Source organism: Sus scrofa, chromosome 17 (assembly GCF_054392235.1).
Source record: "Sus scrofa isolate SSC_HxYL_T2T_F1_AM1 chromosome 17, Sscrofa_HxYL_maternal_Yorkshire_Landrace_v2.0, whole genome shotgun sequence".
NCBI classification, from domain to species: Eukaryota; Metazoa; Chordata; class Mammalia; order Artiodactyla; family Suidae; genus Sus; species Sus scrofa.
The window spans coordinates 47732960-47747562 of NC_139399.1; the positions used below are offsets into that span (position 1 = coordinate 47732960).

The 14603-nt window shown below is 48.6% G+C and overlaps 1 protein-coding gene across 1 annotated transcript in view; it reads right to left on the reverse strand.

Moving 5' to 3' along the window:
* The window catches only part of MTCL2 (microtubule crosslinking factor 2), a 79449-nt gene that overhangs the window by 35713 nt on the left and 29133 nt on the right, over positions 1 to 14603 (reverse strand). Inside the window, exon 4 of the mRNA XM_005672920.4 lies at positions 555 to 617. Within this exon, the coding sequence (XP_005672977.2) occupies positions 555 to 617 (63 nt within the window). The remainder of the gene's footprint in view (positions 1 to 554; positions 618 to 14603) is intronic.

Consider the following 14603-nt stretch of genomic DNA (forward strand, 5'->3'; position numbering starts at 1 on the left):
GCTGCGAAGGCATGGGTTCAATCCCCGGCCTGGCACAGTGGGTTTAGGATCCAGCACTGATGCAGCTATGGCACAGGTCCCAGCCACGTCTCAGATTTAATCGTTTTCAGGCCTGGGAACTTCCATATGCTGTGTGTGGCCATTAAAAAAAAAAAAAAAAGTGCCTGATACCCTGACAATCCAGGACCACTAGAGACTAATTGCATCCTTTTTTAAAAAAATATTCCTAGTACATATTACCATAGATATAAGCACTCAGTTCTGTGGGATACATATTCAGGAGTGAAATTCCTAGGGAGACTAACTATTCTATGCCTGACCTGTGCTACATAAGTACTTTATCCAGCAGAGCCAGTGAGAACCATGGGCTCAGGGGGTAGTCTGTGGAAGTGAAGTAGGCAGCAAAGCTAAGAAAATGAACAAGGGGAGGATGGAGTAGGGAGGGGCGGGCACCCCTGGGGGCTCTTGGGCCACCTGGAGTTAGGCCTGGGGTCTTCAAACTAAAAGCTGCCAGTGGGGGCTGCACAGGAGCTTCAGAGGCTGATGGCAAGTACCTGCACCGAAGGCTTCTTGTCCGTCTTCCCCAGGGAACGGGTTCCTCTTTTCTTCAAGGAGTGCTAGAGAAAGATTAAAAATAAAATAAAATAAAATAAAATAAAATAAATTGAACCGAAAGCTCACGAGGGCGATGCATGTCCAAAGAGCAGCAGTCACAGTGCCTAGGGTTCCACTGAGGGCCCCTCTTCTCCCGGCCAGCCCAGCCCAGCCCAGCCAGGTCCAGCCCTGACCAGCACCAACTAAGCCAGACCGCCCAGTGGGCTGCAACTGGGGAAGAAACGAGAAGCACAGGAAAGGAATCTGAACACACCTGCTCAGGGTTTTTACCCCCTCTCCCACCCTGAAGTTGTGATGCAGGGCAGCCTAAGCCCAAGACCCAGAAATCTGGGTTTCCGTTCTTGTTTGTCTTTCATTCATTCACCAAAGATGTGAATGAATCATTCACCCATCATGTGCCAGGCATAATTAGGCATGGAGAACACAGCAGGGAGGAAGCTGTCCCTTCAGGCCTGGGACACTCATTGCCCCAGCTAAGACCTCAGCAACGAGTCTCCCTCTCCGTGCTGCCATTAGCTGAGAGCAGCCGCCTCATCCCAGGTCACGTGCCTTCCCTGGTGTGAATGTTCTACAGCTCAACTTCTCCTTCTGCCTGGATTCCTGAGGGTGCTATTCCAAGGGGACTGACTCTTCCATAAGCCTCTGCATGCAAATCTCCATCTCTGTGAGAATCCTGAGCTCACGGAACTGGCATTCTAGCGAGAACTTTCATTCAGAATGAATATTAATAAAGTGAATGTGGAAAAGCAAATCATAATTACACAGGAAGCTTAGAAATGATGAGGAACTGATCATTTTTTTACAATTTAAATAAGTTTTCATGCAGATTAAAACCAAATAAGCCTGTAATATCATCATGAATCAAAAATCCAGAAGCGATAGGAGGAGAAATCAATATACTTGATTAGATAAGCAAATGCTACATAAAAAAAAATACCCTAAAAAAAGTAAAAACGTAAATGACTAACTGGGAAAAAATACTTGCAACTTATTACACCAACAAAGTGTTAATATCCTAAATATGTAAAAAGATTCACAAGAGTTCCCAGGTGGTACAGGGGGTTAAGGATCCCGTGTTGTTACTGCTGTGGCTCAGATTGCTGTTGTCGCTTAGTTTCAATCCCTGGCCCCCCAGAACTTCTGCATGGCTCGGCATGGCCAAAAGATACAAATAAATTTATTAAAAACTTAAAAAAGAGGAGTTCCTGTCATGGCTCAGTGGTAGTGAACCCAACTAGTATCCATGAGGACACAGGTTTGATCCCTGGCCTTGCTCAGTGGGTTACAGATCCAGCGATGCTATGAGCTGTGGTGAAGGTTGCAGACTCAGTTTGATTTGGTGTTGCTGTGGCTGTGGTGTAGGCCGGCAGCTGCAGCTCTTATTTGATCCCTAGCCTGGGAACTTCCATGTGCCGAGGGTGCAGTCCTAAAAAGACAAAAAATGAAAATAAAAATAAAAAAGTTTAAAAGATTCACAAAATAGACAAAAATGTCCAACAAACCTATATGAAAATATGTTCAACACTATTCATGAAATACAAATTAAAACTACACTGAGATAAAATTTCTCACTTATCAGATTGGCAAAAATCCAGACATCTGACAACACCTTCTCTTGATGGAGCTATGGAGAAGGAGGAACACTCTTGTATCACTGGCAAGAATGCAAAATGGCACAAGCCCTACAGAAGGGGATTGGAGGAACTTTTACAATAATCATTTCTTTCTTTCCTTTTTTTTTTTTTTTTTTTTTTTTTTTTGCTTTTTAGGGCCATACCCGTGGCTTATGGAAGTTCCCAGGCTAGGGGTCGAATCAGAGCTGTAGCTTTTGGCCTACACCACAGCAACACAGGATCCAAGCCACGTCTTCCACCTACCCCACAGCTCACAGCAACACCGGATCCCTAACCCACTGAGCTAGGCCAGGGATTGAACCCATGTCCTCATGGTCACTGGTTGGGTTCATTACCATTGAGCCACGATGGGAACTCCCACAAAAATAATTTCTGAACTTTCTCAATGTTTAAAAAAGTCACTCAGGGAGTTCCCGTCATGGCGCAGTGGTTAACGAATCTGACTAGGAACCATGAGGTTGCGGGTTCGATCCCTGCCCTTGCTCAGTGGGTTAACGATCTGGCGTTGCCGTGAGCTGTGGTGTAGGTCGCAGACACGGCTCGGATCCAGTTGCTGTGGCTCTGGCGTAGGCTGGTGGCTACAGCTCCGATTTGACCCCTAGCCCGGGAACCTCCGTATGCCGCGGGAGCGGCCCAAGAAATGGCAAAAAGACCAAAAAAAAAAAAAAAAAAGTCACTCAGATGCATGATGCCATTGAACACTTCTTCCCATGAGAGGTGTGATTTATGTTAGTGGCATATAAAACTACCCTTATGTTGCATTTGACTTTTCCAGGTAATTTTTGAGCATGCTCCCAGGTGGTTTGAATACATGCTCTTCTCACCCCCCACTTCTTACACTTCATTCCTAAAGGCAAGAACCACTGATCTAATCCAAGTCTCTACTGAAGGTGAGAGAGGTTCCACAGTAAAACCAGAGCTGACCAGGGACCAGCTCTTAACAGTGTTCTTAATCTAGTTCCAAAGACCTGGAAGGAGAGAATGTGCCTTTTATTTTTATTTTATTTTTTTTGTTTTGGCTTCTGTCTTTTTCAGGGCCGCACCCGTGGTAAATGGAGGTTCCCAGGCCAGGGGTCCAATCGGAGCTGTTGCTGCCAGCCTAGGCCAGAGCCACGGCAATGCCAGATCCAAGCCGTGTCTGCGACCTACACCACAGCCCACCGCAACGTCAGATCCTTAACCCACTGAGCGAGGCCAGGGATTAGACCCACAATCTCATGGTTCCTATTTCTGCTATGCCACGAAGGGAACTCCAAGAATGTGCCTTCTTTGACAAGGGCCAGAAAGGAGCCAGCACAATGGTTCTCCACCTGGTGCACATCAGAATTACCTGGGAGAGCCGAAAGAAAGAAAGAAAGGAAGGAAGGAGGGAGGGAGGGAGGGAGGAAGGAAAGGGAAGGAAGGAAGGAAGGAAGGAAGGAAGGAAGGAAGAAAGAAAGACAGACAGACAGACAGAAAGAAAGAAAAGGATGCCCAAGGTTCTAACCCCAGAAATTCTCCTATAATTGGTCTGGGTAGGTCCCAGACGTAGGTCTTTTAAATAGCTTCCCAGGTAATTCTCATGTGCAACTAAGGTTGGAACCACAGAGCCAGGGATAAGAACTTCAGACAAGCTCTTAAAGTGTATCTTATAGCCGGATCAAACCCTAAAGAGACCCTTTGAAATGCAAATAAGTCAGGAAGGCAGAGGCTGATATTTCAGAGGCTGGGTGCCAAGAAAGGGGTGAGGGCTGTATTTGAGAAGGGCGGGTGGGGATCTTTCAAAAGCGAGGAGGAAAGAGTAGGGGAGGGGGCGAGGCCACAAAACAAGTCCTTCTACAAAGAGCACCTCCCACAAATGGGGCCTGAGAAGTGGCGGCTCAGAGGGAGACCCCCTCCTGGAGTGGTGAGGTGGGGGCTCTGGAGTCAGGTGTCAGGCTTGCAGATCTGGGCCCTCCTACCACAGGCTGAGTGGGAGGGGCTGTGACCTCAGCTGGGACCCCCCCACCCCCCCTCAACCCCGACTTTATGATCCCAGGTGAACTGCTTCCTCTGCCTGACACTCCACTGTATCACCGACAGAACGGAGCCATGGATTAGGTGACTGCTGCTGACTTTCTGGAGGAGGGAAGTGGGGTGACAGGAAGGGGAGCCAGGGGTCTCCAGAGGCCCTGAGAGGTCCCAGCCATCGCACATAAAGGAATGAGATAATACAAAACCTAAAGCCATTAAAAAGGACAGAGGAAGAGGGAGATTCACTGACAAGGTAAAATCTCTGAGTCATCTGGGTAAGGGACCAAGGAAACTTCGAAACAAAACCGGCAACCCAAATGCCCACCAACTGATGAATGGCTAAACAAAATGTGGCAAAGCACACAAAGGAATATTAGTCAGCCATAGAAAGGAATGAAATCTTTTTTTTTTTTTTTTTTTTTTAAAGGGCCGCACCTGCAGCATATGAAAGTTCCCAGGCTGGGGATTGAACCGGAGCTAGCTGCCAGCCTATGCCACAGCCACAGCAATGCGGGATCCGAGCAGCACCTGCGACCTACACCACAGCTCACAGCAACGATGGCTCCTTAACCCACAGAGCAAGGCCAGGGATCAAACCTGAATCCTCATGGATCCTAGTGGGGTTCGCTAACTGCCGAGCCACAAAGGGATGAAGTCGTGACAGATGCTACAACATGCTTGAAAACATCATGCTGAGGGAAAGTAGCCTATTACAAAAGGCTACATAGCATATGATTCCATTTACATGAAATGTCCAGAATAGGCAAATCCACAAAGGCAGAAAGTAGATTAGCGGTTGCCAGGGAGGAAGAGGGAATGGGGAGTGACTTGAAGGGCTTGGGCTTTCTTTCTGGGGTGATGAAAATGTCCAAGAATTAGAGAGTGGTGAACTCTGTACAAGTGAGAATAATCTTAAAAACACCAAACTGTATTCTTGAAAAAGACAAACCTGCAGTTCCCGCTGGGGCACAACAGGCTTGGCAGCATCTTGGGAGCGCTGGGACACAGACTCGATACTCAGCCCAGAAGAGTAGGTTAAGGATGCAGTGTGGCCGCAGCTGCTGCTTAGGTGGCAACTATGGCTTGGATCTGATCCCTGGCCCGGGAACTCCATGCGCCTTGGAGTGGTCCCCGAAAAAATAAAAACAAAAAGCCAAACTTTATGGTATGTGAGTTATATAGCTCAATAAAGCTATTATTTAAAAACTGCTGTTATAAAAACGGGTGTGTGCGCGCAAGTGCATTCACGTGCGTACACGTGCATGGTGGGGTGATATCGTCTAAAGAACATACACCAGGCTGTGAACAATGAGAGGACAGGGAACTTGCACTTTTCTTCCCCCCACATTTTTACGGGAGAGGGAAGACACAGTCCTCCAGTGCTTTCTCTTTAAAATTAAAAAAAATGATACAACAGTTAAAAAAATAAATTATATATAGATACATTCTCACTGTAAATCTCTTCTGTGCTGACCAAGCAGAAGGCCCCCTTTGCACCTCCACCCATTCTCCTCCTGAGGGTGACCGCAGCTGAAGGTCAGCTGGAGCTCCTCCTAGACCTCTGGCTCTGTGTTTAACATGCTGAAATAGATGGTGTTCTTTTAGACTCTTTCCTTCCTATGTTTACTTGACTCTGTGATCTTTCATTTTGATAATAAGTACCTTACGCAGAAGAAAACCCCCAAACACCCAGCATTTAAAAAGACAGTCTGTGTTCATGCTACATTATTCTGTATGTTACAGACACTATTCATATAACATAATCCCATCTTTGTTTTTCAAATAAATACGTAAAATGAATCTGACTAGTATCCATGGAGAGACATAGGTTCCAACCCTGGCCACTCTCATCAGATTAAGGATCTGGTGTTGCCATGAGCTGTTGGGTAGGTCACAGACGTGGCTCGGAGCTGGGTTGATGTGGCTGTGGTGTAGGCCAGCGGCTATAAATCTGATTTGACTCCTAGCCTGGGAAGCTCCATATGCTGTGGGTGAGGCCCTAAAAAAGATAAATAAATAAATAAACACATGAAGAAATAAACACTGTACAAGCATAGAGAGAGGCCTGAAAAGACAAGAAGCAAACCCAACCACGGGTTAGGCCGAGTCAGGCACAGAATTGAGGGAAGTGCTTAGGGAGGCTTGCTTCTTTTATTTTATGTATGGTTGTTATTATTTCTTATAGTTTGGATAACATACTCACATAGTTTGAACTTCCGAAAATCCAGAGGAATTCAGTGAACGCCGGTGACTAGCTCCACTAACTAGCTCCACTGCCCGAGGCACCCAATGCAGCCAGAGTCTAATGGGCCCATCCTTAGAGGTATGCTAGGCATGCATTTACATGCTTCTGTAATGAAATTTTTGCTTCTCTGAGCTTATATTACTTTTTCAGTTAAAAAAAAAAAAGGCACCTACACACTTCAGTATGTGTGTGCAAATACATAAAAAAAGTATTGGGGAGTTCCCATCCTGGTTCAGCGGTAACAAACCCAGCTAGTACCCATGAGGACTCGGATTCGATCCCTGGTCTCGATCAGTGGGTGAAGGATCTGGCGTTGCTGTGAGCTGTGGTGTAGGTTGTAGAGGGGGCTTGGATCCCGCATTGCTGTGGCTGTGGTGTGGGCTGGCAGCTGTAGCTCTGATTCGACCCCTAGCTTGGGAACTTCCATATGCCACAGGGGCGGCCCTAAAAAGACCAAAAAAAAAAAAAAGAAGGAAAAGAAAAAGAAAAATATACTGGAAGTACAGCTTCTTGGGAAGTACCTCCACCCAAATAGTAATCTGGTATTTGCTCAGAAGAATTCCCTCAGAATATTGGATTATAGGTGAAACTTGTCCTCCGTATGGTTTATATTTCCTAGTCTTTCTCTACTAAGCGTATATTACCAGCGAGGGGATTAGGAGAGTTACGGTAAAATGTTTTAAACATGTACTTTCCCCAAGAAAAGTCACGAACACCTTTCCAACAGGCAGATGGCGAGCTCTGAGTGCCCACCAGAAAGGGAGGGCGGTGCTGAGAGAAGAGGGGCCGAGGCAGCAAACCTTTTCAGGACCAGAGGGGTTCCAGGCTTTTCTGGAGGGAACGGACCCTGCCCCCACCTCGTCTAAGCCACTGGGGTTCCCACACTGCTCTGCGGCTCCCACACTGCTCGGCGGCTCCGGAGGGAAAACAAGGCAGGCTCACTGAGCACAAAGACCTTCCTCCCCTCCGCAGGGCAGCAGCTGGCTGGGCGGCTTGGGGGACTGCGGTGCCCCTCCAGGGAGCCAGGGCCTGTCAGAGCCCCATTGTGGAGCCCCCAGGGGCAGATGCTCTGGCCCTGGGCCTCCGGAGGGCGGGACGGGGCAGGGCAGCACAGTGCCCGGGCACCAACAGGAATGCCAGTCACAAGCGCCAGACCCTGAGGGCACCCTCTTTGGCCTGGCAGGCGGCAGGAGCTTCCTCACCCACTAGCAACTCACAAGGCCGCCTTTGAGCAGCCAGGGTGGTGCCTCTCAGCATCCTTGGTGTAACGGCTCCCAGTAGGAGCCAGAGCTCTGTCCTCTCTTGTCCTTCTCCAGGGGGGACTGGTAGGTGGTACCCCTGCCCCTCCAGCCTGCACCCAGAGGCTTCCCGAGCACAGTTCCGAAGGGGCCCCCTGCCTTCTAACACCTTCCACGCTGCTACGAAACAAAGACCAACCTTCAAGGAATAAAATGAACCTTCTGCCAAAACAGCTGGGCACATTTTCACCCAGTTTGGAGGGGCTGTTTGGAAAGGTCTCACTGAAAACACAGACTGTGCTCTGTGAACAAAATTTACTCGAGGGGCGCCGTGGGGTGGGAGTGCTTCTCAAAGACTGAGGCATTCTTCCTCCAGAGCGGCTGGAGCAGCGAGACAGAGCATTGATGTAGCTCTGGGGTGGGGGGACCATGTGGGGGAGAAAACAAAGAGTGGTTTGACACGGGCCTCAAATCAAGTCACCGGGACAGACACTGCCAACCACAGGCGTTAATCTGCAACCTAACTGCTCCTTCTATGGGCAACTGGCAGCTTGCTACAGCTTCTTGCTAGAGGCCACAGATACATTTACTTAACTAAGATACATGCTTCTCCAGATCATCTTAGAGGTTGTGAGGGTGAGAATACTGATAACTTGTATTTACCAAGGCCTTACTCTCCCTAAGTATTTTACCTGCTTGTCATTTTTCTCCCCTAAGGCTGCACCCGAACCTGTGGCATATGGAAGTTTCCAGGCTAGGGGTCAAATCGGAGCTGCAGCAGCCAGCCTACACCACAGCCACGTTAGATCTGAGCCACATCGACCTATGCCGCAGCTTTCAGCAATACAGATCCTTAACCCACTGAGCGAGGCCAGGGATCAAACCCATATCCTCATGGATACTAGTCAGGTTCTTAACCTGCTGAGCCACAACAGGAACTCCCTTACCTGCTTGTCTTGATTAATTCTCACAAACACCTCTGGAAGTAGGAATTGATATTCCCATCTTATCAATTAAAAAAACTGGGCATTGGAGCAGTTAACACAACTTACAATTCAATGCTATGGTTATTTGCAAAAAATCAGCAGAGTCAGGATTCACACTGAAGCCCGTGTGACTCCAAGTTCGAGTTTACCCTGCAGCACACAGACCACAGCTAGGTTGCCTTAGATAATGATGTCAACAGAACTGGTATCTGAACCCAGGTGAACTGATGCCATGATCAGAGCCTTTCCTACCCCATGAGAGTGGGAATTAGAACCAGAAGCCTGGGCCTGAGAAGGTGGGACTCAATGGAGTGATCAGCCTCTTCAGAGGTTCTAAAACATAGTGGGATCCCAGGAAGGCCCCTGGAAGGCAGGGGCATCACCATGAGAATCTGTGTGGCTTTGGGAGATGGAGAGTCTTGGGTTAGAATCCCATCTTTTGGAGTTCCCTTTGTGGCTTAGTGGTTAACGAACCCAGCTAGTATCCATGAGAATGCGGGTTCGATTCCTGGCCTTGCTCAGTGGGTTAAGGATCCAGCATTGCCTTGAACTGGGGTGTAGGTCGCGGACGCAGCCTGGATCTGGTGTTGCTGTGGCTGTGGTGCAGGCTGGCAGCTGCAGCTCTGATTCGACTCCTAGCCTGGTAACCTCCACACACCTCGGGTGCAGCCTTAAAAAAAGACCAAAAAAAAAAAAAAGTCACCTTTGTCCCTCCCCTGTCCCATCTATACACAGCAAGTCCACTCCTCCTAGGTATATACCCAAGAGAACTGAAAACATGTTCACAAAAAAACCTGTACACAAATATTCACAGTAGCATTATTCATAACAGCCAAAGAGTGGAAACAACTCAGATGTCCATCAATTGATGAAGGGACAAACAAAATGTGGCATATCCATACAACGGGTTATTATTCAGCTATAAAAAGGAATTAAGTACTGATACCCACTTCAGCATAGAGGAACCTTGAAAACACGATGCTAAGTGAAAGAAGCCAGTCACAAGGATCACATATTGCATGATTCCATTTGTATGAATTTTCCACAATAAGCAAATCCACAGAGACAGAAAGTAGATGAGTCGGTGCCAGAGGCTGGAGGGAGGGCGAATGGGGAGTGACTGCTAGTAGGTATAGCATTTCTTTTGGGGGCAATGGAAATGCTTTGGAATTAGATAATGGTGATGGTTGCACATTATGAATATATTTAAAAACACTGAATTGTACACTTTAAAAAAGATGGCGAATTGTATGCCATGTGGACTATATCACAATTAAGCAACTGCCAAGAAGCATGTCACCTATAAAATGGGGCAAAATCACTATGCACATTGGGAGTCTGTTGGTTACACAACGTGAAGACATACATAAAATGCTTGGCGCAGCGCCTGATACAGAGCAAGCACTGAGACAGCAGCTATGTTATACTAAATCCCGTCAATACTGATATTGGCTTTCTGCCTAAAATACAAAGATGGGGAATGATGCTGGGTTGCTGGGGGTGGGGTGGGGGGGTGTGGGGAGGCTGGTGGTATGATTTTTGAGCTGCAGCCCAGCTGGCAACAGTGCCACTGCAGAGCACGGCTGGGGCTGGCCACCCTCCCTTCTCTTTAGCAAAGAGCCATCTCCATGGCAACCACATCAGCTCAGGCCAGGGGCTCCTGTTCCCAGCCGGGTGACAGCATCGCCACAGCAACCTGTCAGGATGGCAAAAGCAGATCCCGATGATGGGACTGGAGCAGCTCTGGCAGAAGAATTGCTAAGGGACCCTTGTCTCCATAGAAACCATGTCAGGAAGGAGAGGGAGGAGAGAGAGAGCAATCAGCAAATAAACACGGAGCGATGCCTCCTTGCCCCCAGATCCTAAGACAGGGAGGAACACATCAGAGAGGGATAGACCAGCTTGGCTGACATCACCTTCAAAGAGGAAGTGAACCATTGTTCCTTGAGCACCTACTGTGTGCCAGGCACCACAAAAAGCTCTTTACATGCTTGACTTCATTTAAAATTTCACTAATAATAACCACTAACCCCCACACACAAAAAACCCCTAACTACAGCGATCATAGAATAAAAAGCAGAAGTCATTCCCTACCCTACCCTCACCATTTCTTTTTTTTTATTGGCTTTTTTGCCTTTTCTAGGGCTGCACCTGCAGCATATGGAGGTTCCCAGGCTAGGGGTCGAATCGGAGCTGTAGCTGCCAGCCTACACCAGAGACTCAGCAATGCAGGATCTTAGCCATGTCTGCAACCTACCCCACAGCTCATGGCAACACCAGATCCTTAACCCACCAAGCGAGGCCAGGGATCGAACCCGAAACCTCATGGTTCCTAGTCAGATTTGTTAACCACCGAGCCATGATGGGAACTCCATACCCCTACCATTTCTTTTCTTTTTTTTTTTTTTTGCCATTTCTTGGGCCGCTCCCTCGGCATATGGGAGGTTCCCAGGCTAGGGGTCTAATTGGAGCTGTAGCTGCCAGCCTACACCAGAGCCACAGCAACTCGGGATCCGAGCCGAATCTGCAACCTACACCACAGCTCACAGCAACGCCGGATTGTTAACCCACTGAGCAAGGGCAGGGATCGAACCCGCAATCTCATGGCTCCTAGCTGGGTTCGTTAACCACTGCGCCACAACAGGAACTCCCCTCCCCTACCATTTCTAATGCCTCCATTTAGCGGGTTTTCCGCCAGATTTTCTGCCAAGCTATACATTTGTACATATACCATATACACACATGCTTCAAAAACATTTTGTTCTGTACGGCTTTCCAAAATAATTGTGGGACTGCACAATGAGTATGGTTTTATAACTTTCTTTTCCTGCTTAACATTGTATCTTAGAGATCTTTCCATGTCAGTGCAGATGGATCTACCTTTTTTTAAAATTGTGGGGCAGGGAGTTCCCGTCGTGGCGCAGTGGTTAACGAATCCGACTAGGAACCATAAGGTTGCGGGTTTGGTCCCTGCCCTTGCTCAGTGGGTTAATGATCCGGCATTGCCGTGAGCTGTGGTGTAGGTCGCAGACCCGGCTCAGATCCCGCGTTGCTGTGGCTCTGGTGTAGGCCAGTGGCTACAGCTCCGATTGGACCCCTAGCCTGGGAACCTCCATATGCCGAGGGAGCGGCCCAAGAAATAGCAAAAAGACAAAAAAAAAAAAAAATTGTGGGACAGGACACCTACTATAAAATTTACCATTTTAACCTTTTTTCTTTTTTATAGCAGTAAAATATACATAACATAAAATCTGCCACTTTTAGCCATTTTCAAGTGCGCAATTCAGTGGCATCATCACCATTCGTCTCCAGAACTTTTTCTCCCCCCTTCTTTTTTGGCCGCCTCCCAGATAGGGAGTTCCTGGGCCAGGGATCAGATCCAGGCCACACTTGCAACCAACGCCACAGCTGCAGCAATGTCAGATCCTTTAACCCACTGTGCTGGGCCAGGGATCGAACCTGCGTCCAGGTGCCACAGAGATGCTGCTGATCCCACTGTGCCACAGCGGGAACTCCTAGAACTTTGTCATCATCCCAAACTGAAATGCTGTACCTATTAAACAATATTTCCCCACGCCCTCCTCCCTCCAGTACCTAGTAACCTCTCATCTCCTTTCTGTCTATGAATTTGACTACTCAAGTAGCTTGTCTGAGTGGAATCATATGATACTTGTCCTGTTATGTTCGGCTTATTTCACTGAGCACAGTGGCCCTGAGATTCACTCGTACTGTAAAATGTGTCAGAATTACATTCCTATTTTTTCCCCCATCTCTTTAGGGCTACACCCAAGGCATATGGAGGTCCCCAGGCTAGAGGGTGAATCAGAGTTGTAGCCTCCAGCCCACGCCACAGCCACAGCAACTCGGGATCCGAGCCAAGTCTGCGACCTACACCACACCTCACAGCAATGCCAGATCCTTAACCCACTGAGCGAGGCCAGGGATCAAGCTCACATCCTCCTGGATGCTAGTCGGGTTCGTTAATCACTGAGCCACGGCAGGAACGCCAGAATTACATTCCTTCTTAAGGTTATGCATACATTGTAAGCATATGCTACATTTTTGTTTGTTCATCCATGGACATTGGGTTGCTTATACTTTTACTTATTTATTTATTTTTTGGCTATAGGCAGGCATGTGGAAGCTTCCAGGCCAGGGGCTGAACCCACACCACAGATGCAACCGGTGCCACAGCTGTGGCAATGCCTGATCCTTAACCCACTGCACCCCACACCCCACAGGAACTTCCTGGGTTGCTTATACCTCCTGGCTGCCGTGACTAATGCTGCCATGAACGTGGTGGTACAAATATTTGTTCGTGTCCCTGCTCTCCATCCTTTTGGATACATACCCAGGAGTGGAACTAGCTTACTTGGTAACTTGTTACTTGGTGTAACTTTTTCAGGAACTACCACACTACCTTATTCTTTTGTACTTCTTCATAGTGTTCTGTTGTTACCCAATCTTATTAATGATCATAAACAACCTTGTAAGTTGGGTACTGTTATTACCCTGATGTCACAGATGAAGAAAGTGAGACTTAAAAAGGGGAGGTGGCTTCAGGATCTCAGCCACATCTCTGCCAAGGAAAGGGTGGGAGAACTCAGGTGAGCTCTCCCTCTCTGAGCCTCCGTCTCCTCTCCTCCACCGCGGGAACAGGCTCATCTCCAACGCACTTTCTGAAATCACCTCTCCTTTTCACTATCAAGGGTGGAAGTGATAAGGTGTGTGAAGATGGTGCCCTGTGGTGTGGGCCAGGGCATGGGGGGTAAGAGGCTGCCCAAGGGAGGGCCCAGCCCTGGCATGGCCCTTAGCAGCAAACACCTCTCCCTATACCGAGAAGCCTTTGGCGCCTCACACCAACACACCCAGCAGGGAGGGCAGTTGGAGGATTGTTCTGGCCTCAGGGCCATGGTGTCTGTCCTGGAATGTGGGCCTGTCTGCCCTTGGGCCAGTGAGGACTACCCCCCAGAACACTGCTGGATCCTAGGATACCTTGTGTGCAGCCAGACAGCTAAGGCTCCGCTGTGCCTCCACGGGCTGTCTGGGACACAGACCCGAGGTTTCTGAAGGATTCCAGCACTCAGGCCTCACCTAGGCTGATGGTTTCCAATCAGCACAGCCCACTGGGTCCTGTCTGACCTTGAGGCCATCCCTCCCTTCCTCAGGGCTGTCTTCTCATCCATAAAATGGGTACAATCACAACTGCATTGGGCCTTTATGAAAATTATGGGAAGTGCCCAGCATAGCAGCCAACAGGCTGTGCCCTGAACACACAGCGGAAGGGAGGAAGGGACAGCAGGTGGCGGGACTCTCATGAGCAAAGACAGAGAAGCTGGTGCCCACAGGTCACCCTCAAGAAGCATCTGTTTAACTATACTCCAGTAAAATAAAAATTAAAAAAAAAAAAAGAAGCATCTATGTCCTGAAATCTGTGTTGAGACACCATCCAGAGGCCCAGCCCCGGCAGTGACTTTATACCAAGTGGCAGCGCCTGGCAGTCCCCAAAGCTCATCCACAAACTCTATCCCACAGAGTCTTTCCAATGACTCAAAGTACTACTGTCCCAAACCGAGGCACAGAGGGCCAGGCCCCTTGCTGGGCATCGCTGCATGTTTTCTCAGTAATCCTCCCACAGCTGTAGTCCTCTGATGGCCGACTGTGTCCTTCCTTGGCCTGTGGGCTCCTTGAGAGCAGGACCCAGGCATCTCTCATTCACCACAGTGTCCTTAGGGCCCAAAACAGTGTACACAGTAGGTGCTCAGGGGGCGTGTGATAGAGCAGTGAATGAACAGACAGCTCTGCCAGGGAGGCATAACCGTGCAGAGCCAGATGGCAGGATGGGCCTGGCACCTGCCTGCCCGCCCACCCTAAGCCTGACCCTACTGAGGGT